At 44.1% G+C, this 25,983-nt stretch overlaps 2 protein-coding genes across 2 annotated transcripts in view; one reads left to right on the top strand and one right to left on the bottom strand.

The window, feature by feature from the left end:
• Window positions 1-240: 240 nt before the first annotated feature.
• Window positions 241-19,241, bottom strand: DNAAF6 (dynein axonemal assembly factor 6). Its single transcript, XM_032772210.2, has 7 exons — window positions 19,160-19,241; window positions 16,114-16,225; window positions 13,982-14,051; window positions 11,839-11,944; window positions 8,989-9,085; window positions 7,736-7,821; window positions 241-1,917 (listed from the first exon to the last, which is right to left on the bottom strand). The coding sequence occupies exons 2-7, from the start codon at window positions 16,210-16,212 to the stop codon at window positions 1,788-1,790; spliced, it is 588 nt and encodes a 195-aa protein (XP_032628101.1). The 5' UTR covers window positions 16,213-16,225; window positions 19,160-19,241; the 3' UTR covers window positions 241-1,787.
• Window positions 19,242-19,387: 146 nt separating this feature from the next.
• Window positions 19,388-25,983, top strand: part of LOC116819988 (nuclear pore glycoprotein p62) — a 20,078-nt gene continuing 13,482 nt past the window's right edge. The window contains exons 1-5 of the mRNA XM_032772142.2: window positions 19,388-19,511; window positions 20,475-20,766; window positions 21,457-21,845; window positions 24,218-24,328; window positions 25,176-25,301. Coding sequence (XP_032628033.1) covers window positions 20,489-20,766; window positions 21,457-21,845; window positions 24,218-24,328; window positions 25,176-25,301 — 904 coding nt within the window. The 5' untranslated portion in view covers window positions 19,388-19,511; window positions 20,475-20,488. The remainder of the gene's footprint in view (window positions 19,512-20,474; window positions 20,767-21,456; window positions 21,846-24,217; window positions 24,329-25,175; window positions 25,302-25,983) is intronic.

Below are 25,983 nucleotides of genomic sequence, written 5' to 3'. Positions count from 1 at the left end.
TAGCACAGAAGGCCTACGCGGCAAGTGGAGAGCTGAAATAAGCGTTCCGTGGTAGCTCACTCCCAGCCGCTCATGGAGAGGGCATTTGGAGGGTAGTTGGAGGTGTAGCCAGAGAGCACTACAGTGTTATTATTCATCTGTATTGCAATACTGCCTAGGAGCCCCTCCCTCTCATGAACTAGGACCTACTGTGCTAGGCACTGAACAAACACAGAACAAAAAGACACTCCCTGTCCCAAATAATTTATAATCAACTCTTCTCAGATTCTTGGGGACCATGGTAAGCAGACTTTAAATTAGAGGAGGCCCGAGGCTGCTCTAGCTTGCCTGGGCATCAGGTAGGCCCCTTGCAAAGCCCCAGAACACAGGAAGCACAGATGGTTTAACACCACCATTCCATCTTCATCTCCATTCCTGCCCTAAGCGGAGGAATAGAATAACTGAGGGTTTATAACATGGTATCAGCCATAAAGACACCATATATTTTCCGTGTATTTGTTCTATAAATAATGACATTTGTTGCACATATAGTATACGTGAAAATATATATTTAAATACTGCAGATTGGCCAGTTTTCCTATTTGGAACAGATGCTATGAAGAGGCCTTCTAAATCTGGGACATAGAATGTATACTGTATCTTACACGGTGGAGTATTTTCAGTCCCTTTCTCATCAAAATACTCCCAAATTAAATGCATTAATGCCAACTGCATGACTTTCCTTAGTATTTTTATATCTTTATGCATATTTCAAATCTGTTTATTGTAATTACTTACATTTTTAAATGTAATGGTACTTAACAAATATGCACACTGTTATAATGAATCAATCTATCTATAAATTAAAACTGAACCTCGGTATGATGGCGCTTTACATGATTTGGAAACCAAACTGACCAGTAAGTTTGTCCCATTACTGAGTAAGTTTGTCTCATTTTTTCCCAGTCATTATATGTTTTGGTTTCAGGGCCCGATCTCCCCAAAAAGGTGTCAATGCAAGCATTTTAGTTAGAGTAGGAGTAACATTTTAATTATTCATAGAGAGTAGACTACAGCATCACATTAACAGCAGCAACTCAGTGACAAATAATTCAAACCAAATATATATGTCTGGTTTGGTCCTGCCCTCTGGACCAAGTGATGCACCACCATCTAAGGCCTAATCCAAAGCTCAGTGAAGTCAACAAGAGTGTTTCCATTGACTTCAGTGGGTTTTGGATCAGATCCATGGCTTCTATTCCAGAACCACATACTCATGGGCATCTCCTTTCTGAGATATGCAATGATGAGTGCTATCTAACAGGAGAAGATCAAGTTTAACCTGGGAACCCCGTACAACAAACAGTAGAGTTCCAGGAGAGGCTAAAGATGGGATCATCTCCATCTATGATCTCTGCAGAATTTTATCTAAGAGGCAGAAAAAGTGTCTCGCAGTCCTGTTCCATTGGCTATTACAGCTGGTGTTCTGGGTCACACTCAAACACCAAGATGAGTTCAGAGACAATTCAGAGGTTCTGAGAATTTATATGGTAAGGCTGCGATCCCAAGCTCAGAGACAGAATTGCACAGAGATAGAAATACTATACTATACTTGCTCAGACACCTCTGATTCCTATTCACCTCCAACAGATATAAGGGGTGGTTCATCACACTGCCTAACTGCACAACCAGGAACTGCAGTGGAAGGATCGATCCTTCCTGAACCATTCCCAAGGGGAACAGGCCAACGTTTGGCTATCAATCAGGTAGCCTTATAGATCACTGTTTGAAAATATTCCCCATTTCCCTCAGGCAAAGTTGATGAAGTCAAACTCTCTTTTCATCCTCAAGGTGACTTCCAGGGTCTCCTTTTCTGAAATGAAACAAGCTTTGCCACTCTTGCTGTCCACAGGGTGGGGGAGATGCAGTAGCAGCTTCCTAGAAAACAGGAAACAGGATTTTTCAGTCCCAGCCCTAGGTAGGCATTAGAGAAGAGAATGCAAATTACTAGCGCCAGGCTAGTGTTTGCTGTTCAGAAACCAGAATGTGATGGGCCACGTTAATTTAGACAGTGTGAGATTGTGGGACTCACTGAACTACTGGGGATCTGCCCCAGTGGGCCCTCGAATAATTCCAAATCTGGTTCTCTCTCAACATGCTCTTGGCTTTGCACTCTGACAAAGATTTCCAGTGATGGATTGTTGGGCTTCTCACAGCTCTTGCTGCTGCACAGTGGTGCATTTTAGATGCAGAGTGAGAATGAGACACATCCCTAATGGTGTCACAGTGGTAAAAATCTGAATAATGCATACAGTCTGAACATGTGTTTGAAGAAAATATACCACAGGGAGCAGTAACTTAACTTCCCCAATGAAGGAAAAATAATAGGAGCATCCTGATTAAAGGTTTTGGCCACGCCAATGACACAAGAGACCTTGAATCCAGGGGATCTGGCTAGCCAAGGATTGCTCCAAGCGTGGGGGAATCCTTGGCTGACATGGAGTCAGCACAGTCTCATGACTGCTCGAAACTATGCTCTGTCATGTTGGTTCTACATCATGCCCTTCCTGGCCCTCTGCTGTAGTAGGGGTCGATGGCAGAGGGGTGTAGTCTGAATTCCCTGTGCCCTGGCTGCTGGAATGGGCCATCGGGAGCTGGCATAGTTCAGAGCAGCCTAAAGCAGCTTTACAGTGGTCTGACACAGATCCAGCCCTGGGACCAGATTGCTGCGCACAGTTCCTTTGTGCTCCTTTCCTCAGCTGTGTCCAGCATTTGCAGTTAGGGAAGTGGATTGGACTAAAGAACTTGTGGATCTAAAGGCAGAGGAGGCCTGGAATTACTTCAAGCCAAAGTTGCAGAAACTATCAGAAGCCTGCATCCCAAGAATGGGAAAAAATTCATAGGCAGGAATTGTAGACCAAGCTGGATAAGCAAGCATCTCAGAGAGGTGATTATGAAAAAGTAGAAAGCCAACAAGGAGTGGAAGATGGGAGTGATCAGCAAGGAAAGCTACCTTAGTGAGGTCAGAACATGTAGGGATAAAGTGAGAAAGGCCAAAAGCCATGTAGAGTTGGACCTTGCAAAGGGAATTTAAACCAATAGTAAAAGGTTCTATAGCCATATAAATAAGAAGAAAACAAAGAAAGAAGTGGGACCACTAAACACTGAGGATGGACTGAAGGTTAAGGATAATCTAGGCATGGCCCAATATCTAAACAAATACTTTGCCTCAGTTTTTAATGAAGCTAATGAGAAGCTTAGGGATAATGGTAGGATGACAAATGGGAATGAGGATATGGAGGTAGATATCACCACATCCGAGGTATAAGCCAAATTTGAACAGCTTAATGGGACTAAATTGGGGGGCCCAGATAATCTTCATCCAAGAATATTAAAGTAACTGGCACATGAAATTGCAAGACCATTAGCAAGAATTTTAATGAATCTGTAAACTCAGGAATTGTACCGTATAATTGGAGAATTGCTAACATAGTTGCTATTTTTAAGAAAGGAAAAATAAGTGATCTGGGTAATTACAGGCTGTTAGTTTGACATTCTGTAGTATGCAAGTCTTGAAAAATTTTGAAGGAGAAATATTAGGAATTGGAGGCCAAGTTAATTGGGACAAAATACAACATGTTACAAAAGTAGATTGTTCCAAACCAACCTGATCTCCTTCTTTGAGAAGGTAACAGATTTCTTAGAAAAGAAATGCAGTGGATTTAATTTACCTTGATTTCAGTAAGGCATTTGATATGGTTCCACATGGGGAATTATTAGCTAAATGAAAAGATGGGGATCAATATGAAAATGAAAGATGATAAGGAACTGGTTAAAGGGGAGACAACATATCGGTCATACTGAAAGGCGAACTGTCGGCAGAGGAGGTTACTAGTGGAGTTCTCAGGGTGGTTTTGGCACAATCACAGTTATCTTTTTATTACTGACCTTGGACAAAGTGGGAATGTGCTAAATAATGTCTGCGGATGACACAAAGTGGGAGGTATTGCTAATACAGAGAAGGGCTAGGATATATAGGGAAGATCTGGATGACCTTGTAAACTGGAGATAGTAATAAGAGTGAAATTTAATAGTGAAAAAGTGCAAGGTATGCACTTAGGGATTAATAACAAGAATTTTTGTTATAAGCTGAGGACGCATCAGTTGGAAAGTAACAGAGGAGGAAAAGAACTCGTCAGTATTGGTTGATCACAGGTGACTATGAGCGCCAATGTGATATGGCCGTGAAAAAAGCTAATGTGGTCTTGGGTGCTCAGGCGAGATATTTCCAGTAGAGATAAGAGTTGCTAGTACCGTTATAGCAAGGCAGTGGTAGACCTCTCGGAATGTGTATGCATCTGGTCTCCCACTGTTTAAGAAGGGAGATTCAAACTGAACAGGTATAGAGAAGGGCTACTAGGATGATCCGAGGAATGGAAACCTGTCTTATGAAGGAGATTCAAAGAGCTTGCTTGTTTAGCCTAACCAAGGGTAGGCAACCTATGGCACGTGTGCCGAGGAGCAAGCGAGCTGATTTTGCAGTGGCAATCACACTGCCGGTCTGGCACCGGTCCAGGGGCTCTGCATTTAATTTAATTTTAAATGAAGCTTTTAAACTTTTAAAACCTTATTACTTTACATACGTAATGTTTAGTATATATATATTAGATTATAGAGAAGAGACCTTATGAAAACGTTAAAATGTATTACTGGCACACGAAACTTAAATCGATGTGAATAATGAAACTGGGCATACCACTTCTGAAAGGTTGCGACCGCTGCCTAACCAAAAGAGGCTGAGGGGAGATCTGATTGCTCTCTATAATATATCAGAGGGATAAAACCAGGGAGGGGAGATTATTTAAGCTCAGTTCCAATGTGGACCCAAGAACAAATGGGTATTAACTGGCCATCAGGAAGTTTAGACTTGAAATTAAACGAAGGTTTCTAACCATCAGAAGAGTGAAGTTCTGGAACAGCCTTCCAAGGGGAGCAGAGGGGGCAAGACTAAGCTTGATAAATTTATGGACGGGATTGTATGATGGGATAGCCTAATTCTGGCAATTAATTGATCTTTGACTATTAGTGGTAAATATGCCCAATGGCCTGTGATGTGATGTGAGATGGGGTGGGATCTGAGTTACTACAGAGAATTCTTTCCTGGGTGTCTGGATGGTGAGTCTTGTCCACATATTCAGGGTTTAGCTGATTACCATATTTGGGGGCGGGAAGGAATTTTCCTCCAGGGCAGTTTGGCAGAGGCCCTGGCAGTTTTACGTTTTCCTCTGCAGGGTGGGGCACGGGTCACTTGCTGGAGGATTCTCTGCACCTGAAGTCTTTAAACCACTATTTGAGGACTTCAATAGCTCAGACATAGGTTAGGGTTTTGAAACAGGAGTGGACGGGTGAGATTCTGTTGCCTGCATTGTGCAGGTCAGACTAGATGATCATAATGGTCCCTTCTGACTTTAAAGTTTATGATTCTCTATAGGACCGAAAATCTTACTTTCTTTCATAGTGCAAAGAATTGCACCTACACTTGAGAAATCAACACTAGTTCAGATAGTTCAGATTTACTGAAAATCTCTTTATTTGTTGGACTCAGGACTTGCAATGTCTAGAAGCAAAGAAGATATGGCAAATCTCTGACTCAGCAAAGAAACTGGATCACAAGAGAAGCAGCATGTTGAGGTTTCCCTACATCTGCAGTGTATACTTAGAGTCTGATTTTGCAACTAGGAGTTTTTGCCTAACCAGTGGTTGCTGGCTTAATATGCATTTCTCCTTCTTTTCGACTGGCATCACTTCCAAAGGCTAGTGTTGCATTTCAGAAGGGAAAATTTGGTGCCACATTAATTTAGTGTGACCTTCCAGTATTCATAGGTCTTTTGCTTAAATTCATCCCTGGTATAACTATATTGACTTCAGTAGGTCTGATCAGTGCTCAGAAGGCCCTATGGACTTTTGTTTCCAGTGTGGAAATTCCTATATTTTTAATGTTTAAAATAAAGTTTTTCTTTAGTATTTATTAAAATATGTGCTTTGAAGCTCTGTGTATTTGTGCATCAACTTAAAAATAAACACTGCGGCTGTTTGGATCTTTTCAATGGTGAAGAATATGAGCTGGGTGTATATGTTCAACCTACTAATCATAGATACCCAAAACACTTAACCTGTTGCTGGAAGATAGGAAAAACATCTGCTCTCTGTATATAAAGGCTATGCAGAGCTTAAAATGCTTTTGGAAGGATATGAAGCTGGCCCTTTATGTGGTATTATATAGTTAGCCTATTAGAGACAACCTTCTTCTGGCCTTAATCCAGATCACAGCTCTTGGATCCACTTGCAGATGGCCCTCCATCTTTGTGTGTGCACAGCTGTATGCATGCACACGTGGCATTTGTGGCCAAATAACTAAGTAGGCATTCAGAATTGTAAGCCTAGTTTTAGAGGACTACAATTTTGGCCCATAGGTTTGCTGTTTTAAGGCTATCCTTGACAGAGAAGGATTATAGAGGTCTCCAGAGAGGTTAGTTTTAGGGGCCTTGTAGCAGCGTGCTGGTGCAAAAGCACCTAAATAGCCCCTGCCCAGTAAGCTCCAGTCAGGGGAAGCAGATTGGGGCTGATGGAAAAGGCCTGATGCTGGCCTGAGGATTGGCAACACCTGCTGGTTTGACAAGCCAAGAGCTATAAAGGCTGGGAGGGAGCCAAAAGGTAGGGGGTAGCTAGGGAGGAGTCAGTCAGTGAAGGAGGGAGCTGGAGGCTGCTGGCCTCTACCTGTAAAGGAGGTGACTAATCCTGCAAGACTTGTACAGACAGACACTGGTGGTGGGAGAACCTTATATAAATAAAGACACAGGTGTTTCACAACCCTGAAGCCTCTCTGAGTCTTATTGGGGGCAGCAAGTGGGCCCCAGGAATTGGGGTGGGATGTGGAACCCTGTTATAGGCCTGTAGTGAGGTGGTCACCCTGCTCTGACCTTGAAGAGGTTAAAACAGCCCTGGGAAAGGGCTGTCCTGGGGAGTCAATCATGGATGGGCTTGAGGTAGCCAATCAGTGCTTGGCTGGGCCAGTATAAGAAGGACTCCTGGGGAGAAGGTAGACAGTCTTGTCCTAGGGTTTGAGAGAGACTGACTTAGTTGCCTGAAGGAGCAAAGGGTACCATTGACAGAGCAGTGCTAGGGAGCTGAGGCCTGACAGGAGAGGCTAGAGAAGTACTGGGCTTCAGGGAAAGGCAGCAGGCCCAAACCTCCCTTGCCAATGATGAGTAGCCATTACCCTGCAGTCTGCCCCAGTGAATGGGGGTTAGATGATGACTGGCAGTCACCACTGAGGTGTGGTGAATGTAGAGGGTTGGGGGTTCCCCTAGGAGGGGAGACCCAGAGTGTGGGGATACTGTGGGGCAGAAACCTAGGGTAAAGGGGCAGTGGGGTCTGGGAGAGACACAGGGCCCTTAAAGCAGGCAGGCAAGACTCTGGCCTGCAGAAGGCACTCTGGGCTGGACAAGAACTAATTCCCAAGATGACCAGCAGGAGGTGCTGCACCAGTGAGTCTCGCTTCGCTACAGGGCCCCAAACCTAGGCCACTATTAATCTAACAGATTAATAATGGCTGCGTTTCCATCTATCTGTATTTTTTCTTTGCAATTAAATAATCACATCTGCATCAACACCTTTGCATGCTGCTGATCATTCCCCTGAAACCTTTGTTAAATTCCGTTACAGAGAGAACTTATAACAATGCTGCTTTGCTTACTTTTTGGGGGTTCGAAGGTCAAGAATCTTGTCCTGGATGTCAAGTGTAATGTCTGAGGACTTTGTATCTGGCAGTTTGATTTTAATCTGAAAAAACAGGAACAGGTAAGACAAAAGGGTGGGAGAGGTAATGGCAGGGAGATGCACTGGAGACTGAGATGAGCTTTGCAGTACTATGGTCTATAAAAGATCAGAGCCAGCATTTTGCAGAGGTGATTTCTATCAGAAGAAAGATGAAGTAGTAATTTCTTTCCACGGTTTCATGAAGTCTGCAGATACCCCTATCCTTTACAGAAATCCATAGGTGAAAGCCTACTTGAAAGATCTTTTGCAGTCACTTAAAGCCCCATCTCTGGTAAAGGCCCGGAACACCGTGCACCAACTAGAATAAAATACACATGAATTTTGCAGATGAGGGAGGTCACTGATCATATAATAAGGGGAGAGGTGCAGATACATGTGACTTTGAGGACTGTCACAATGTTGTAACATTCCAACACTTCATGCAGTGCCATGACCCACAAGGTTCATGGGAGCAGCCACACTCCAATCCTCCCGCTGGCAGCCTGCTAACAGTAGCCTACCTGGGCTGCATGAAGTCCAGCCCTGGTATGAGGCTCTGCCCCTGAGCACTGACTAGTGAAGTCCCAGAGCAGCTGATTGAAGCCAGCAGCAGGAATGGGAATTTGCCTGAACAACTGGGTTCCATCCTGCTCCTCCTCTTCTGGGAACCTAACCTGGCTTGACTCTTGGCATCTGACTTGTGGCTGCTGATCTCCAGTTTGTATCCTGCTTCTGACCTCCCAGTAACCTGACACAGCTGATTCCTGTCTCGTGACTATGGCTCTGACTAATTGGTTTGCCACCCACAACCTGGCTGTGACAGTCTATTCATTAACTGCACTATTGCTTCAGTGAATTTATTCAAGTGTGAAAAAAAACAACCCAACCACACAAGGTCATAGGTAAGTGGGTGCAACATCCAGTTGGACCTACATCCACTTATACCAGGTTTGAACCTGGCCCACAGATCTGGGCAGGTTGTGTATTTTCTGAATATACCTGGCTCTCAAGGAGCTGCATGACTACTCAGGTTAGTATAGGTCAGTGGCAATGGCAGATTCACTGAAATCTACTTAGCAGATCCTGCATAGTCCCAAGGATAGTAATAGACCTGCTGTGTAGGTATGTGCTACATTGAAGGAGACAGTGAGGAAAAGGGAAGAAGCAGCTGGAGATGTGGGTCATGCTCACCAGCATGTCCTCGCAACAGGCTGTGGAAGGGTTCTTTCTGCTCATCCCCAGGAAGATGTCCTCTGCTCCTACCTGCTGCTTGAATAAAATCTCATACCTAGCAGAGACAAAACTGGTCATCAAACCCTGTATGAATCTCCATGTTAAGGGAGGGCAGGAGAAGAGTATAATATTGTTTCTTCTGGGAATATAGGCCCTTTTATCTCTGCTGGCACTCTTAGGATTCCCCATTTTCCTCCATTCCACATGCCCTTCAAAGGGACACCTGGCTTTGGACTCTATTCATAACCATCACTGTCTTTCATAGTTGGCTGGAGGGCTCATTTTGAACAATGAGTCACCCTTCACTTGTCACCAGATGCTGGGCATGCTGCCTCAACAGCACAACCCGCCTTTGCAGGACCAGGGAATAAGACACTGGGGCTGGAAATTGAACCATGTGGATGTGATATTTATCTCCTAGACCTCCTAGATAGTCCCCTGGGGGGAAAATTTGAAAAGGATGCAGTTAAGTAATTCTTTTGCAAACAACTTCTTGTCCATCATTTTGGATCCTGGAGCTCAAAAATAACATAGCTTTCTCTGCTAATTTTAATGATATTCCATTTTACATACATTGATTTTTTTCTCTTCAAATCAGTCTGTCTAATTCAGAATGCAGCAAAATCTGGAATTCTATGTTCTCTTTCTGTTGGTCTTTAATGAATGAGGAAACACAACTGAAGATTCTATTTAGAACATGTAACATTCTTAGTAAATTGAGCAAAATAGAGCAATTTCTCTAGACTGTTGAAAAGTTGTATGGAAACAAGCACTTTTTTTTTCCTCATCTCCAGCAGTCATGCATGCATGTAACACAATTCTAGTCTCTCAGTCAACATAAAATCTATCTAATAATAGCTCTAGATTTACCTTTCACAGCTTTTTCCATGCATTAAATTGAACTATTACGAAGACTTATACTCATTTTATCTGTGCTACACACTACATAATTGCTCAGGGCTAGAGAAAAGCTGCACCTCCTTCAGTAGAGACTGAATGGGTCCAGAGAGTTTGGTTCATATCAGCATTGGACAGATTTACCTTACCTTAACAGGATAATAAAAGTCATAGTTTTAAATAAAAATGTGCACACGTGTATGTGGGCGCATAAGTGGAGGCTACACAAAGGGCTGTCAAAAATGTTCATTTTTAAGGTCTAATTTTAAAGGGGAAAACTCAGCCTAGTTTCTAGATCAGGCAACTGAGTGGCTAATTGTATTTAGGCACAGAGGAAAGCGGAAATTATGAGCCAAATCTTCAATCAGATATACACTGTGTAGCTCTGCTGACTTCAATTAAACTACCCCAATTTACACCAACTGAGGATCTGCCCCTCAGGGTGCAATATTTTGTGATGATTAATGTAAAGGCTGCCTTTTGGATTATCTGGCCCCTTGGAGCTAGAGAATTTTCCAGATCACATCAGAGCACTTCACAACCTAAACTACATGACAGCATCTACTTAAGAATGATTTATTTGAGGTGGGGAAGGAAGATGTCTATTACTATTTTTAGGCTGACCTCTTACAATCCATCTCTAATTGAATGCAATCCATTAGAAAAGTAGCATTGACTGTAAAATACTTCTCGGACAGCAGGTATTTGCCTCTAAAGCACTTAATTCCCTGAATTATAAATCCAACCCCCGTTCCCATATAGTACAGCATTATCAAAAAAATGGAACTCTCACTTACTGTCACAAAAGCAGCAGGTACATTCAGTAATGTTCTATACAAACTTGGCATGTATAAAGGCAAATATATTCTGGCACTGGCCTCCTTTCCCTCCTAATCCTACTTTACACAAGCATCTGACACAGGGAATAATCTTATAACAGGAATAACAGACTCCAAATTTCAGTAATGAGATTAGAAGGTCTCCTCCACAGAAGAGATTAAAGTCATTTTTTAATTGTTGCTGCTTTGGAGGCAAAGCTCATCAGGATATGTCTACATGCAACATGAACCCGGGCTTGAGCCTCGGCCCAAATCTAACCTCTCTTGCATCTACACTGCGATTGCGCTAACCCAGGGCTCGGACCCAGGGCCCCAGGACCCTGCAGGGCTGAAGAGTCCAAACTTGAGTTAAGCCAGGACCCAAGGTCTGAGCCCTATTACTCTGCAGTGTAGACACAGCTACACTTGACTCAGGTCCTGGGAGTCAGTATCCCATAATTCCATGGGATAATTTCATTAGGCCTTCCCATTCCAACAGTCTACAATCTACTCTATTGAAAACGGAAGCCACCCACACTTTGCAAACAGTAGCATCTTCAGTTAGTGTTAACCCATTCTGTTCAGATCACTGATCTGCAAGAATACTATCAGAGAGACTCCTGGGTTTGCAATGGAGAGCAAACTGATCAAGCCTTTTGCAAAGCAAGATGCTTCCTGGTAATGTGCAGGATGGGCAGTAAAGTTTTCCCACACTGCACCACAGTTCTAGAGCTGGGGGAGTTGGGACTCTGGTATATGGTTACTTTGACTTGGGTCTGTGCGCTGCAATGTGGATGCTAGAGTCCAAGGTTCAAGCACTGATTAGAAAAGACTTAACATAGGGTTAAAATACAATGTAGATGCTCAAAGCCCAAGGTTCCCTAACACAGGTCAGCTGATTCAAGCCCCACTAACCCTGGGCTTACATTGCAGTGAAATCTACCCCTACTATACATCCCTTCTTCCCTTCCATGACACAAGCTTTTCAGTAGTGTGTGTTTTGATCTAAACACAATATATATGCTACATAGAACATGCTTGTATTTCAGCTACACAAAACCCATGAACACAGTTTTAGCTCTGTTACACTTACTCTGGCTGTTCCCTTGGATCCCAGATATCATCAAACTCTGATCCTTCTGGCACCTCTTCTGTATTCCAGATATCTTTACTATTTCCAGACTTCACATCAGGGGTGACTAGGAGAGGGGGTGAAAGAGAGAATTTGATACTGTCAGCTTCTAGCTCTGTCTTGTAGGGTTGCTGTGTTTAACCATGGTGCGGCTGTGTGATACAAGGTATTTCAAGGTATTCCTAGTCTCCCTAGGATCTACCTGGCCACAATCTAAGTGGAGATTTAGGAAAGGAGGAGATTTTTTTATGTCCACAAACTTTACTCTCCTTTGCCCAGCCTGTAAGGAAAAGTCAGGGAATATTCTGCTCCACGTCACAGAACATCAGACATTCCTCAAATTGGGATGGGTGAAATCTAAAGGCATTATGGGATACTGAGACACCTCCAAATAGGATTTTAAGTGAGCAGAAATGATTTGTAAAGTGATCCCCTTTCTCCTCTCATTTGTAAACAGCACAATATATAGTGGTCCTTTTCATAAATCACTGGGGACTTGCAAAACAAAGGTGATAATGTACACTAGGAAAAAGCATATAGCGAATATGGCAGGGATGGTATCTACCCCTGTTATTGAGGGGATGTGTCTTCCCTTCATCCAGTATACAGGTTGGGGTTCTTTTGGCTCCTTGATTGCTTCTGGATTCCTAAGCAGAAACAGTGTTGAAAAGTATCTTTGTTATATTTGTGACTGTTTCTTTTGGACACAGCTCTCACTGCAGTTCTCCATGTCATTGTGACTTCTGGAATGACTCACTGCTATTGGGCCACCCTTGAAGACTATACAAATGTTACAGCTGGTGGATAATGCAGCTGCCCAACTATCTGACAGTGTTAGCAGCAGGAAGGATTCTGCAAAGACTGCACTGGCTTTTTTTTTTTCTGGATGAAATTCAAGGCGTTGACACTAATGCATGAGGCCCTACAGTGCTTAGGTTCTTATCAGCACTTTTGCTGCAATTTCCAATCTCCCAACTGAGGACTGGAGCCCCTTGCTCTGGCACAGTTTGAGTCTGGTGATCTTCAGGGAACATAGTAAAGCTTAGTTCTTCTCTCAAACTTTTTCCTAAATGGGTTGGGAGGGGGGCAGGTTGAGGAAGGTGTCTACGGTTTCATGGTCAGGTAGTAGCTTCTCCTCCTTATTGGGTGGATAAACTGAGTCCCATACAGTTTATTATGTGAAGATGAGCTCTAAAAACCAAGCTCTTGTCTGCTTTGTGTGAGCATTAAAGATTCCATAGCACTTTTTGTAAGAATAGACATTTGCCAATATTTCCCTGTGCCCCATAACAGGAGTGTGCTGTCTTCTGTGGCTGACATGCTCCATCTCAGAGATGCTACATTTCAGTGGCACTGTATGTACAGAGTTTATAAAGTGTTTCAACCCTTCAGGTTAAAAAGTGCCATGAAAAATCATAGAATATCAGAGTTTGAAGGGACCTCAGGAGGTCATCTAGTCCAACCCCCTGCTCAAAGCAGGACCAATCCCCTCACAGATTTTTGCCCTGGATCCCTAAATGCCCCCCTCTAGGATTGAGCTCACAACCCTGGGTTTAACAGGCCAATGCTCAAACCACCGAGCTATCCCTCCCCCCAAAATAAATAGAGATATCCTATCTCCTAGAAGTGGAAGGGACCTTGGAAAGGTCATTGTAGCCTAGCCCCCTGCGTTCACTAGCAGGACCAAGTATTGATTTTGCCCCAGATCCCTAAGTGGCCCTCTCAAGGACTGAACTCACAACCCTGGGTTTAGCAGCCTAATGCTCAAACTGCTGAGCTATCCCTCCTCGAATATCATAGAATATCAGGGTTGGATGGGATCTCAAGAGGTCATCCAGTCCAATCCCCTGCTCAAAGCAGGACCAATACCTAGACAGATTTTTAACCCAGGTCCCTAAATGGCCCCCTCAAGGATTGAACTCACAACCCTGGGTTTAGCAGGCCAAATTATTGTTCCCCTCTCAACAAAGAGGAAAGTAACTACCTTCGGTCATAGCTGAGACAAGCTGTGTCAGAGGCTGCCGCTATTACAGCTGTTTTATTATGGTAGTGTAATGGTGGATCCATGTCTTTGCTGACACCATTCGATTACAACTCAACTTACCTGTGGGCTCTGCTTTCTTTGCTGGTCCGATATTCCCGGGCCCCACAGTGCTGACAGAAGAAGAACGTGACTAAAAAAAGCCAAATACAGCTGAAATGAATGTTCCCATTGCCCACATCAGTAATAATAATAAACAATTAATAGCAATAATACTTTGCGATAATACTTTGTATTTACAAAGCACTGTTCATCAGAGAATATCTGCAATAGCTACCTATATCAGAATGCTTTACAAACATTAATTACATTTTCACAACTTCCCTGTGAGCATTATTATCATCCCCATTTTAGAGATGGAGAAAATGAGGCACAGAAAAGTTAAATTATTTGTCCAAGTCAATGGCAATAATGAAAAGTCTTGTGCTCTGACCACTATGTAACATGTCCCTCCTCATTCTCCCCCTTGAGACCATGGCCTTAATGTGCTGCATTTAAACAAGAATTACATAACTATAGCTTTATAGCCACAAGTACTAGCATCCGAGGGATCTTTCCTATGGGGCACTTGAGAAAACTGCCCCACTTTGCCTGCCATGACAATGCTACATACCAGTTCTGTGTACTACATTTAGTCCCATCATAGCATTTAGAATCTTTTTAACGCCAACGTCCATGCAAGGCAATAGCATTTATTTTAAATGATGAATCACTATAATGCTAATAGGCAGTCAGTGTGCAGCATTGCTATGTATATAAAAACGTCTTGGTTTGATAAAAGCACCTCACACACAGAGGACATTAAAATAAATCAAAACAAAGATTCCAAATCACCAAGAAGATTGACAAATGGGTGAGGTAATATCTTTTATTGAAGTTGATCCAATAAAAGATATTACCTCGCCCACTTCGTCTCTCTAATATCCTGGGACCAACATGGCTACAGCTACATGGCATACAAGAAGACTGACACAGACTTCACGGGTATCACTGAAGGCAATTTTCCATTGCTGACACTGAAGTGTTATTCATTTTATTAATAAGACATAAACAAATGATTGGGATTTATTTTCTGACAAAATGTTAAGTCATAATAATAACTTTCAAAGGCAGATACAGAAGAACTGAGGGATGGTTAGGAAGAGTGAAGGATTCATAGCCTCCCGCTACTGAAGGTGGATTTTGAGGGACTTGCATCCAACGCCAAATGCAGACTACTATACAAGAAAGTTCTAAGGCCAGCCAGTTGGCTCCTGTAGCGGATTCGATGTCATGAAGGAGGACTGAGACATTTGTCATTTTTATTTATGCCACAACAGAACACGTACACGATACTATCAGACTTTTCAAAGAGTTGTGAAGGCTCCCGCTGCGGCCAAACAGGGCCAGACACATAACTCCCCTGATACACACACTCAGAAAATACCAACAACAGTGACAATAGCATAGTATGGGCACAGAGTACACTTTCCAGACACCATGACTGTCATCTAGTCCCACAATGATTTGAGATAAAAGAATGCAAAGATGTTTCTCTCCTTAATCATTGTTTCCAAATATTTCATCTTGCAATGATTACTCACCTCTCCCAATTCTATCCCCTCCAACAATATCTATTGCACTTGAATGATCAGTTATCTCTAAAATGTTTCAGAGACACACAGAATCAGTACATTCAGTCTCCTCAATTATCACAGGCTTTACTCTCAAGCTGCACTGCATCTTTGTATCCCTTCCTATGAAGCCATTTGTCTCTAGGAGTAAATGCCTTCATCTATAGGAGACTGTGGGGAAAGGGAGGGCTAAGTCTGCATTTGAGGCTATTTCAGATACATGTTTTCATTTCCTTTTGACCAGAGCATTCAATTTCTCTCCTGTTCCCAGGCCATGAGCTCTCCTACTATTTCTTCTTTTCTCTCTCTGTAGAATGCACCCTGCAATAATTTTCCTCCTGTTTCAATCAGTCTAGCGCACCTGAAAAGATTTCTGAGGTTTGATTATCTATTTATTTGCACTAGTGAAAATTAAAATCACTCCATAGAGGTCAATGGAGTTACACCAACATAAAACCAGCAAGAGAGAGGAGAATCAGGCCCTTGAACTTTTTACTTCCATGGGAGTTGCAGCATTTTCTACCGGATCTGCATTTGACCCCATTGGACTACAGGATTCTTTATTTCTTGTCAGGTACTCACCCCGAAGTCACTGTCATCACTGTCTTCTTCCTGAGGGTCAGCAAGCAGTTTAGCAAGAGCTTGCATAGAAGAGAATGAGGAAACGCTGTCTAGATCCATATCTACTGCTTACCTGTGTACAGAAACAAACATAACAGCTGAAGAAAGAACAATTGCTTTTTCCTTGTTTTTTTAAATAACAATACAAAAGCACTTTGTTTTCTAGATGTGATCATTTCTGGTCAGAAACTCACATGCCAATCCCACTATTTATGACACAAGATACTTAGAAAACTTTCTAAGGTACTTATCTAGCCCCTATTGCCTCATTCTTTATTATTATTGTGGCCCCAAGGAACCCCACTCATAGGCCAGGAACACATTGTGCTACATGCTATACAAACTGAGAACAAAGAGACAAGTCTCTGCCCCAAAGAGTTTACAATCTAAGTATAAGAGAAGACACAGCGGATGGATACAGACAGACCAACGGGAGTAAAAGGAAAAACTCTGTATACCTCATATTCTTTAACGTAGTTATCCTAACAAAACCCTTGTGAGCTAAGGAAGTGCTATTATCTCCATTTTACACATGGGGCACTGAGACACAGAGAGACTACGCAACTTGTCCAAGGTCATGCAGGAAGGTTGCGGTTGAACAGCGACTTGAACCTAGGAGTTCCCAGTTGTAGGCTCGTGCCCTAACCTCTCTTTTTTCTATTGATCACAGAAGCATCTGAACACCTTACAGAATTGGGGTTAAATTTCAGCTATCCCTGTATAACAGAAGATGTCAACCTCTGTTACAGAGATGTTATGGATGTGAGAAAATTGCTAAATTATGTGGTCTTATAACTTACTGTGAATGTTGGTGAGTTTGTTTGTTCTGTTTGATGTAATCTGGTGAAGGCTTTTTGTGATAAGGAGATGACTGACTTCTCAGTTGTTTTTATTTATATATAATTATTTTGAGATATAATCACTTGATAGTATTAATAAAGTTATATGGTTCCTAAAAACAATAAAATAACATAAAATAATAAAGATGATCTAATGGAAGATGAAATAGTTAGCATTTTCCAAACTCTCTGATTCTCTAAGCCTCCAACTCTAAACCTTATGAGTAGAGCCCTGCACGGATACAAAAATTTTATCCACATCTGCTCTGTGATCTGAAAACACAGTCTGTGAATAGCCACAGCTTTGCAGGGCTCTACTTAGGAGATGAACAATGACTGTTTGTCCTCTTCTCCCAGAATCCCCTTAGGATCTCAGAAGGTCTTTCAAAATCTCCCATAAGTTTTTGCTTTAGTTAGCTGTGCCATGAACTGTGGGATTGGTACTCAAAGGGCAATGCAACTACAACAATGTAGTACAGCACTAGTCGGGACACGGGGGAAATGACACACAAAACAACACAACTATTGTTGATGCACAATCCCAATTGTTCTTATGCTGCTGTTATCCCAGTGCATCAACTATCTATGGTTCCATTTCCCTGTGTAGATGCAGCTGGTGAGACCTAATCCTAAACTCTTTCTACAGGCATCGCACAGAATAATTCTGTTGTTCTTCCATCAACTGTCCTTTTCCTAGGATATAAGGCTATATCTATACTAGACAGTTTTTATAAAATGTCTAATTGTTGCTGTCATTGGCACAGCTCTTGTGTGAACCAGCCACTTTATTTTAACTATGTCATCCAATCCTGTACAGAGAAGGTACAGATAATTTATGACAAGATTTTCAAAAGCGGTTAGTTGATTTGAATGCTTTAATATCTGGGTGCCCAATTTGAGACATCTTAAAAGGGCCTGTTTTTCAGAGGGTGGATGCCCAGCACTTTATGAAAATCAGACCTCTTTAAGATATCTCAAACTGAGCACCAGAAAATTGAGACATGCAAAATTGGCAGCTACCTTTGAAATTCTTAGCCGCAGAGTTAAAATGATGGTGGCTGCCTATCTAAACTATGCTTGCACTGTTGCTACCAGTGCTGGAGTTGAAATAGTAGTAATGCTTCAGTGGGAAATTTAAAGCAAAATATGAGTATAGACAAGGCCTCTGAGTAACTTTTCTATCCCTTTCAGAGATGCTTCTTTTTATTTCAAAGGTCCCTGGAAGACTTCTCAATATGTATGGTGAATGGTGGGGTTGGCTGGAAAGAGACCACTTTCTGTGGCTGATTCTGGGACTACTCCATTTCTCATAGGCTTGGGCATTTGGTGTATCTCCTGTTTTTCTTAGAGACACTGTCCAATTTTTGCTCTTGCTAGGTCCCATTTCAAATACATTTCTTTCTTTACCCCTGCTCCAGGGCCAAGGCTGAGGCATAGGCATCTGCCCCACTACCCTAATCTTGCCCTTTCTTCTCCCAAAAACCTTCAAACCATGTGCTGTCAACTGTCTAAGCTATATAGTTCCAAGTTTGCTACAGCACCTCGTATCAGAGCCGTCTGCACAGGACAAAGGTTATGGACCTCACCCCTGCTCACACCTTTGACTCCAGAGCACACAGAGGGGCTCGGGGGAGGGGGGGACGAGTCCGACACGTTATGCCCCAAATGCAGAGAATATTGGGGAAAATCCCACCCCCGGGGGAACAGGATCCGCACATGATGCAGCAGGCAACCAGGAGCCTGAGTAAAAGGGGTAGCACGGGCGATATTCCAGGCACATGCTTTCAGGGTCTTTCCCAGCGACTGAGCCCAGGGGCCCTGGCAGCCACGGGCTGTGGAGGCGGTGATGGGGGCCAAGTGGCTCGATACGGCCGATGCCCCTTGTACTATGGGGGTTTTGCCCGACCCGAACCCGGTCTCTGTCACACCTCCCGACGCCTTCGCAACGGGCTTGCCCCGGGCCTTCCCCCCGCTCTCCCCAGCTCCCGCCTCAAGCCCTCCCGTGGGTCTTGGCCCTTCCACCGTCACCGACCGCGCTCCTGTCCCCACCCCCATCCCGGGGAGACCCCGCCCTGGTCCCCCGCGCTCCCCGTCCCAACCCCCGGGGGTCCCTCCCACTCCCTGACTCCCCTCCGGGGTGCTGGCCCCTCGGTTCCCAGGCCCGATACCTGGCGGTTTCCAGCGGCTGCTGCGGTCCCCGGGGAGCCGAGCTCCAGCGCAGCGTCTGCCGTTACCATGGTATCGGCGAGTCTTTCCCCCCGCCCGATGCGTCCCGTGCAGGGTGGGATCTCGACCTCTCAGCCAACCCCGCGAAAGCAAGTCGGAATGGCAGCAGGTTCATCCAGTAACATGCTAGATACCCTAAACGCTGCGGGTGATTGGCGGAAGCTGGGCCCACCATCCTCTCGTTCTGTAAGCGTCACACGCAAGGCACGCACCGTAGTTTCTCACCGTCAGGGCCGGCGCGCGGGATCTGTAAGGCGAAGAACGGTGGCGCGGGACTGGGCCTTGAGTGACCAGGTGAGGAGGCGCCTGCTCCCCCCGGGCCCTGCGCGGCCCCGCTCGCCGAGCCGCTCTGCCGTGGGGGGTGGGGGCAGCGATGGCGGCGCGCGCAGGAGCACGGACTCGGCGGTTCCCTAAGGGGCCACCCGGGCCTGGCCCTGTTCGCGAGGCTCGGGCGGGGGCGGTCACCTGATGGGCCGCTCTGACCCGCCCCCTGCCCCACTGTGCCCTGCTGCCCTCCCAGCGGCACGCGGGTGAAACCTGCCCCTCCCCGGGCAGCGCGTCCCCATCCCTTCCCCGCACAGTGACATTTAACTAGATGCGCCCAGTGAGGTGCTGGCCTTGGGACCCGGCTGATACGGGCCCAGCAGGAGGCTTCTTGGTGTGAAGGGGTGTCTGTGGTGGGGAGTGGATGCTCTCCGAGGTGCCTGCAGCAGTAAGATCCACCCACACGCAGGCGGTACCTGCCCTGATCTTCCCCCTAGTCAACTGCTCTTGGCATCTCATGGCACAGCCTTGCAGCTCAGTTAGGGATATCGATACCCTGGTATAGCGCATTTTCCAAGGAGTGTGGCCATGTGCCTTCTGTGTGCCCCAGGTTAGGATGGCAGCCTCTGCCTTTCTCTGTAGATTCATACAACTTAAGGCCAATTTCATTAATGCTCATCTTTGTAACACTAGTGACTGGCAAATTCTTATAGTTAATGTATTTGTTATGTAGCTTTTGGTGACTGTGGTGAATTAGTGTTTTGCTGGTAGAAACGTCCATGGGGGAAAATGAAAGCATTGAAATATTCCTTATTCTGCAAGGTAGAGCTCAGTAGCACATTGAAAGGAGATCATACTAACTATATTTCATCACCTACTCACAACATGTGGATGCACAGAACAGTCAAACTTCTTAGCCAGTCAGAAATTAGGGTGGCACAAAGTGCGTTGGGCTGTTGAGTGGTTTTTTATGTATTCTTTTTTTTTTCTCAGAGTCAGAAATCATCATGAGTCAGTTTAACTTTGGATCTGGTTCTGCTGGGGGAGGATTCAACTTTGGCACTCCAAAGACAGCAGCCACCACAGCACCGACAGGATATTCCTTCACACCTGGCAGTGGAACAGGATTCAGTTTTGGGACACCAACACAGACCCCAGCAAGCACCCAATCTACAGGTCTGTTCTCCCTGGCCACCCCTGCAACATCTGCACAGGCTTCTGGCTTCAGTTTCGGATCACCAGCCACATCAACTGCAGCCCCAGCAGGAACCGTATTCTCGTTAGGGTAAGAACTAACTAGAGGAAGTATCTGTTCTTGTCATTCTTGTGAGTTGCCATCGAGTTGTCTTTTTCTGTAAATTTTTAAAACATACATTGGGAGTGGAGAGAATCCAAGTGGAAAGCTAGCTGAAAGATTTGAGTCTTGTGGGGGATTCAAAAGAAGGAAGATGTTTGACATACAGAGGGAGAGTGGCTGTCCCAGGCATACCAAGTGGTGTGGGAAAGGTAAACTTTACTGAGAGGAGGTAACTAAGGAAACCTCAAGGTAAGTGGAGTTAAGACATGATGGGTTTTTTATATATATGGAAACATACCTGTCTCATAGAACTGGAAGGGACCTTGAAAGGTCATGGAATCCAGTCCCTTGCCTTCACTAGTAGGATCAAGTACTGATTTTTTGCTCCAGATCCCTATAAGTGGCCCCCTCAAGGATTGAACTCATAACCCTGGGTTTAGCGGGCTAATGCTCAAACCACTGAGCTATCCCTCCCCCTTAATATAGTGTGTTAGAACTGAGCTATCTCTTTAAGATTAAATCCAATGTTCTACAAAGAAATCTGGTAAACGGTTAACCTTCTTGAAACTGTGCTTATCTAAAATGTTAAAGATAACCTATAAAAAAACTGCTCTTCAGCAGCTTGTTGGACTATATTATAAACAGGGCAGTTTATCTTGCTGTTCTTTTTCTGTCTAGGGGAAGTGTACCAAAGTTAAACTTGGGCAGCAGTGGCACCACTCAGACTACAGGAATCACTGGGGGTTTTGGACTTGCTAGCAGTACTGCCCTTACAAGCTCTATACCAAGCAGTGTGTCTTCCAGTCAGGTAGCAGCTCCTTCTGGCTTTGTTTTTGGCCCCACTACCACCACCACTGCTCAGGCTGGGACAACTGGAGGATTCAACTTTGCCAGCAGCGGAACAGCTCAGACTGGAACCCCGAACTTTAATATCAGCTCTGTGGGAAATACAACTCAGCAAGTAGCACCTACAGGATTAACCTTTGGAGCAGCCCCAGCTGCTGCCACCGTTGCAGCAACTACTGCACAACCAGCCACTGCCTTCAGTCTTGGGGGACAGTCCACAGGTGAGTATCAGTCTTGAATCGGAAGCCCAAATATTAGCAGTACAGTAACTCCTCACTTAATATTGTACTTATGTTCCTGAAAAACGCAACTTTAAGCAAAACGATGTTAAGCAAATCCAATTTCCTCATAAAAGTTAATGTAAATGAGGGGGTTAGGTTCCAGGAACTTTTTTTCACCAGACAAAAGACTAATATATATATGTACACACACACACTATATAAGTTTTAAACAAACAATTTAATATTGGTACACAGTGATGATGATTGTGAAGCTTGGTTGAGATGGAAGAGTCAGACAGTGGGATATTTCTCTTACTGCTAAATGATGAACTAGCAATTGGCTGAGCCCTCGCTCACTCTACAAGGTAGCAAGAATGGAGGGAAATATGCGCATTTCCCCTTTAAGTACACTGCCTTGTTAATTAGATCAGCTTGCTGAAGCCCAAGCTCCTTTCCTCCTGAGCCCTGGTGTGGCCCTCCCCACACTTTGCTTTATGGAAGATGGGGTAAGTGGGGTGCAGGAGCAGGAGGGAGGAGGACATCCTGACTTTAACCCCCCTCTTCCTCACCCCCCCCCCCCCCCAACAAGCAGGAATCTCAGGAAGCAGCTCCAAGGCAGAGGGCAGTAGCAGCACATGGCAGTGTGGGGAGGGACAGCTTTGAACTGCAGGCAGCTGCTGCACAGGGAACTTAGGGGACCGAGGAGCTGATGAGGGGTGCGGGGGGGCCTGCTGGTCTACCCTAATTCCAAGCCCCCACCAGCTAGTTGCAACAGGCTGCTCTTCCTGCAAGCAGTAGACAAAACAAGCAGCTGCCAAATGACGTTAGAAGGGAATATTACATAACTTTAAATGACCATATTCCCTAATTGATCAGCAACGTAACAGTGTTAACCAGGATGACTTTAAGTGAGGAGTTACTGTATTATATTCATATATTAAAGCTCCTCCAGTCAGCTGACTTCTGAAGCTATGTAAATGAAATGGTATTTACCTATTAAAAGTTCTAATAATGCAGGTGAATTGATATTTTGTTTGAGAAATGGATACTGAAGTCTGCTGTTTCAGTCTGGTGTGAAATAGAAATGATACTGTTTCCAATATATGCCTGGCCGAAGTGGCCAGTTATCTGTAACATTTTTTCATGTAGTCTTTTAAGATGGCATCTCTATGGATGGTCTCAGTAATGTGACAGAATTACCAAGTATACTTTGTACCCTAAATGTTGATAGTCAGCTTTATCTCTTTCTTGATGCCCACCAAATAAAATGAAATTTAGAAAATACACACAGTAGAACCTTAGTAGGAGCGTTTTTGTTTGCTACTTCAGATTGCTATAATGGGAAGTGACAGGGTCTGAGCATGCACAGAGTCAACAAATTAATTTGTGCCCTAGCTAGTCCAGCTTGGTTAATAGGCCGCTGTCTTTTGTAGGCCATTTTGCAGAGGAAATTTATTTTTCACAGCACTCCAATCTAAGGCCATAATGCTGGAATGAGTGGTCTGCAGGCTTATCTCATTAAATGTGGGGCTACTGACTTACTCGTGTCTTGTGTATGAGCATCTAGGTGAACACAGATAATGGGATGAAATAAGAGTTTAGAAAGAAACAGACTGCAGAGATGATACTGGGAGCATCTGACCTTTATTTTGCAGGGCTTGGAATGTCTTTGCAATTACAATTCCACAAACCTTTGTGGAAAGGGTTTGGTACCATAGTCCTGTGACTGTTACAGATGAATATCTCTTGTGAGAACTGTATTTTCCGTAAGTGCTGGGTTTTAATCTCAGAGGACTGAAATAATTCTGCCATCTCCTGATTGCAGGCAGCAAGTTGAAAATGGGTTACATTTGTAAAATTAGTTCTCTTTAGAAATAAGATCTATATGTGGGTAAAAAGACTTTGCATTTATAGTCAGTTGCTCAATGGACTCTGTGCCAGGGCTTTGAAGCCAGTACTGTATACTTCCCAGGCTATTAAGAATAGTTCCAGTACCTCAGACAGGGACAAAGTAGAACCAGCAAAAAGCTTGACACATCAGCACGAAGTTGCAGTGATGGTCTTTTAGACATTAAAAAGTGGGGGGAAGTCTATAGCCTGGGTGGGTGATGTCAGCTGCAGTTATTCTGCATTAGAGCAAATCCTAAAAGTTGTGGACAGAATGTATTAAATCTAGTGAATCCCATTGACAGTGCTTGGTCTGGGTCTGTCAGAGAGACATTGATATTAATCTGATAATAGATACTCTTAGCTCTACCCCTTTGGATATTGTGGATTTTTTCAGTCTCTCTCCACAGTTGCAGGTATTTCAGAGTCTCTGCTTGAGAGCTGTTTCCTCTTGTTTCATTCTTTTTTTGTATTTCTTAATCCAGGTTTAAATTTTGGAATACTGGCCTCGACAGCAGCCACTTCTGCACCCACAGGAACACTGACAGCTACTACTATCCAGGGACCTAGTTTATCATTTGGAACCAAACTCGGAGGTAGGTGGTGACTGGGGCATGGTGACTGAAAGATGAGTCAGGGTGAAGGAGGTCTGACCACCCTGCTTGAAGAAGTTCTGTTTGGTGGAGTGTGGAGAACAGATCAAAATAAGAGTGGAATGGGCGCTTTATACTTTCTTAAGTGAATTTGCTCCTTGGTCAGATTCTGTAAGTTCTCTAAGCACCTTCTTATTTTACTGTACAGCTCAATTTTACTTTGTACAGAGTTTTGCGTCTGAAAACTATATTTCAGAGCTCTTTATGGGGTAAAATAAAACAGAAAGAGGAGCTTAAGGGTGATGGGGGGGAGCGATACTTTAAAATTAAATTTGAAAAGATGTGGAGCACTGAGGCATAATACAGTAAAACTTTCAGAAAACAGAAGCTGCAGAGGACGAGACTCTTGCATCAATAGAAAGAAGATCAGTGTAGATCAGGGATTCTCAAACTTCATTGTACCATGACCCTTTTCTGACAACAAAAAATACTACATGACCCCAGGCGGAGGAGGAGGGGGAGACAGAAGCCTGAGCCCCGGTGCCCTGGGCAGAAGGGGCCAAAGCCCAAGCGCTCTATTGGGGAGTGGGGGGAGGGCTATAACCTGAGCCTTGCCACTCAGGGCTGAAGCCCGGGCTTCAGGCCTGGGCCCCAGAGACTCTAATGCCAGCCCTAGTGACCCCATTAAAATGGGGTCATGACCCAGAGTTTGAGAACCATTGGTGTAGATGAATGGAGAGAAGGTGTGTCAAAGAAAAGGTCCCATTCTCTGCTTTGTTTATTCTGAGTACGTGTGTTGAAGCTTCAGTGAAGGATATGTTTGTATGGGTTTTGTTTTTTTCTATTCTAGGCTTGACTGCAACATCCACAGCTCCTACCACCACAGCTTCCCTTCTTGGTTCATCTGGGCCTACTTTGTTTGCATCCATAGCAAGTTCTTCAGCGCCAAACTCCTCTGCTGCCACGGGCCTCTCACGTAAGTCACAGAACATGTATCAGACAGTTTTCCTCACAGTCTAGCCTCGTAGTAGGTGGTCAAGGAGTAGGTTCGCAGGTTCTTTCTGTGGTGATGGTGCTTTTTTCACTAAAGTGGAGAAATCATAAGATACAACTACAGTTATTTTGGTCTTTGATAGTGTCAGCTTGTCTTTGTCTGCTTCAGGGCAAAAATCTTGTCAGTGATGTATCCTGTTCATTGCATAAAAACTTTTGTTCAGAACATAATGCATGTGAGAAGAGTGGCAATTTTAATTAACTCTGATTTTTTTTTTTATTTTTTTTTTTTGTCCACTCTCCTGATGATATCATCACAGCTGAACATGCCAGTGAATCTGATTACATGTGTTAACCTCAGGCATGATCTACACTACAGAGTTAGGTTGACATAAGGCTGTTTACATCGACCTAACTCTGGGTATGTCTACACTACGAGATTATTCCGATCTTACATAAACCAGTTTTTTTAAAACAGATTGTATAAAGTCGAGTGCACGCGGCCACACTAAGCACATTAATTCAGCCGTGTGCGTCCATGTACCAAGGCTAGCGTCGATTTCTGGAGCATTGCACTGTGGGTAGCTATCCCATAGTTCCCGCAGTCTCCCCCGGCCATTGGAATTCTGAGTTGAGATCCCAGTGCATGATGGTGCAAAAACAGT

This window comes from Chelonoidis abingdonii, chromosome 8, assembly GCF_003597395.2.
Source record: "Chelonoidis abingdonii isolate Lonesome George chromosome 8, CheloAbing_2.0, whole genome shotgun sequence".
In the NCBI taxonomy this organism is placed as follows: Eukaryota; Metazoa; Chordata; order Testudines; family Testudinidae; genus Chelonoidis; species Chelonoidis abingdonii.
The sequence above is the reverse complement of the archived record's forward strand: the minus strand, read 5'-3'. Positions and strand labels throughout refer to the sequence as shown.

Excerpts from the sequence above, each read along its gene's own strand:
- DNAAF6 (XM_032772210.2), bottom strand. The coding sequence starts at position 16,212 with ATGGATCTAGACAGCGTTTCCTCATTCTCTTCTATGCAAGCTCTTGCT. Across the intron at positions 9,086-11,838 it reads GATCCAAGGGAACAGCCAGA|GTATGAGATTTTATTCAAGC; the intron begins GTAAGTGTAACA and ends TGTCTCTGCTAG. Across the intron at positions 1,918-7,735 it reads GACCTTCGAACCCCCAAAAA|GAAGCTGCTACTGCATCTCC; the intron begins GTAAGCAAAGCA and ends CCTGTTTTCTAG.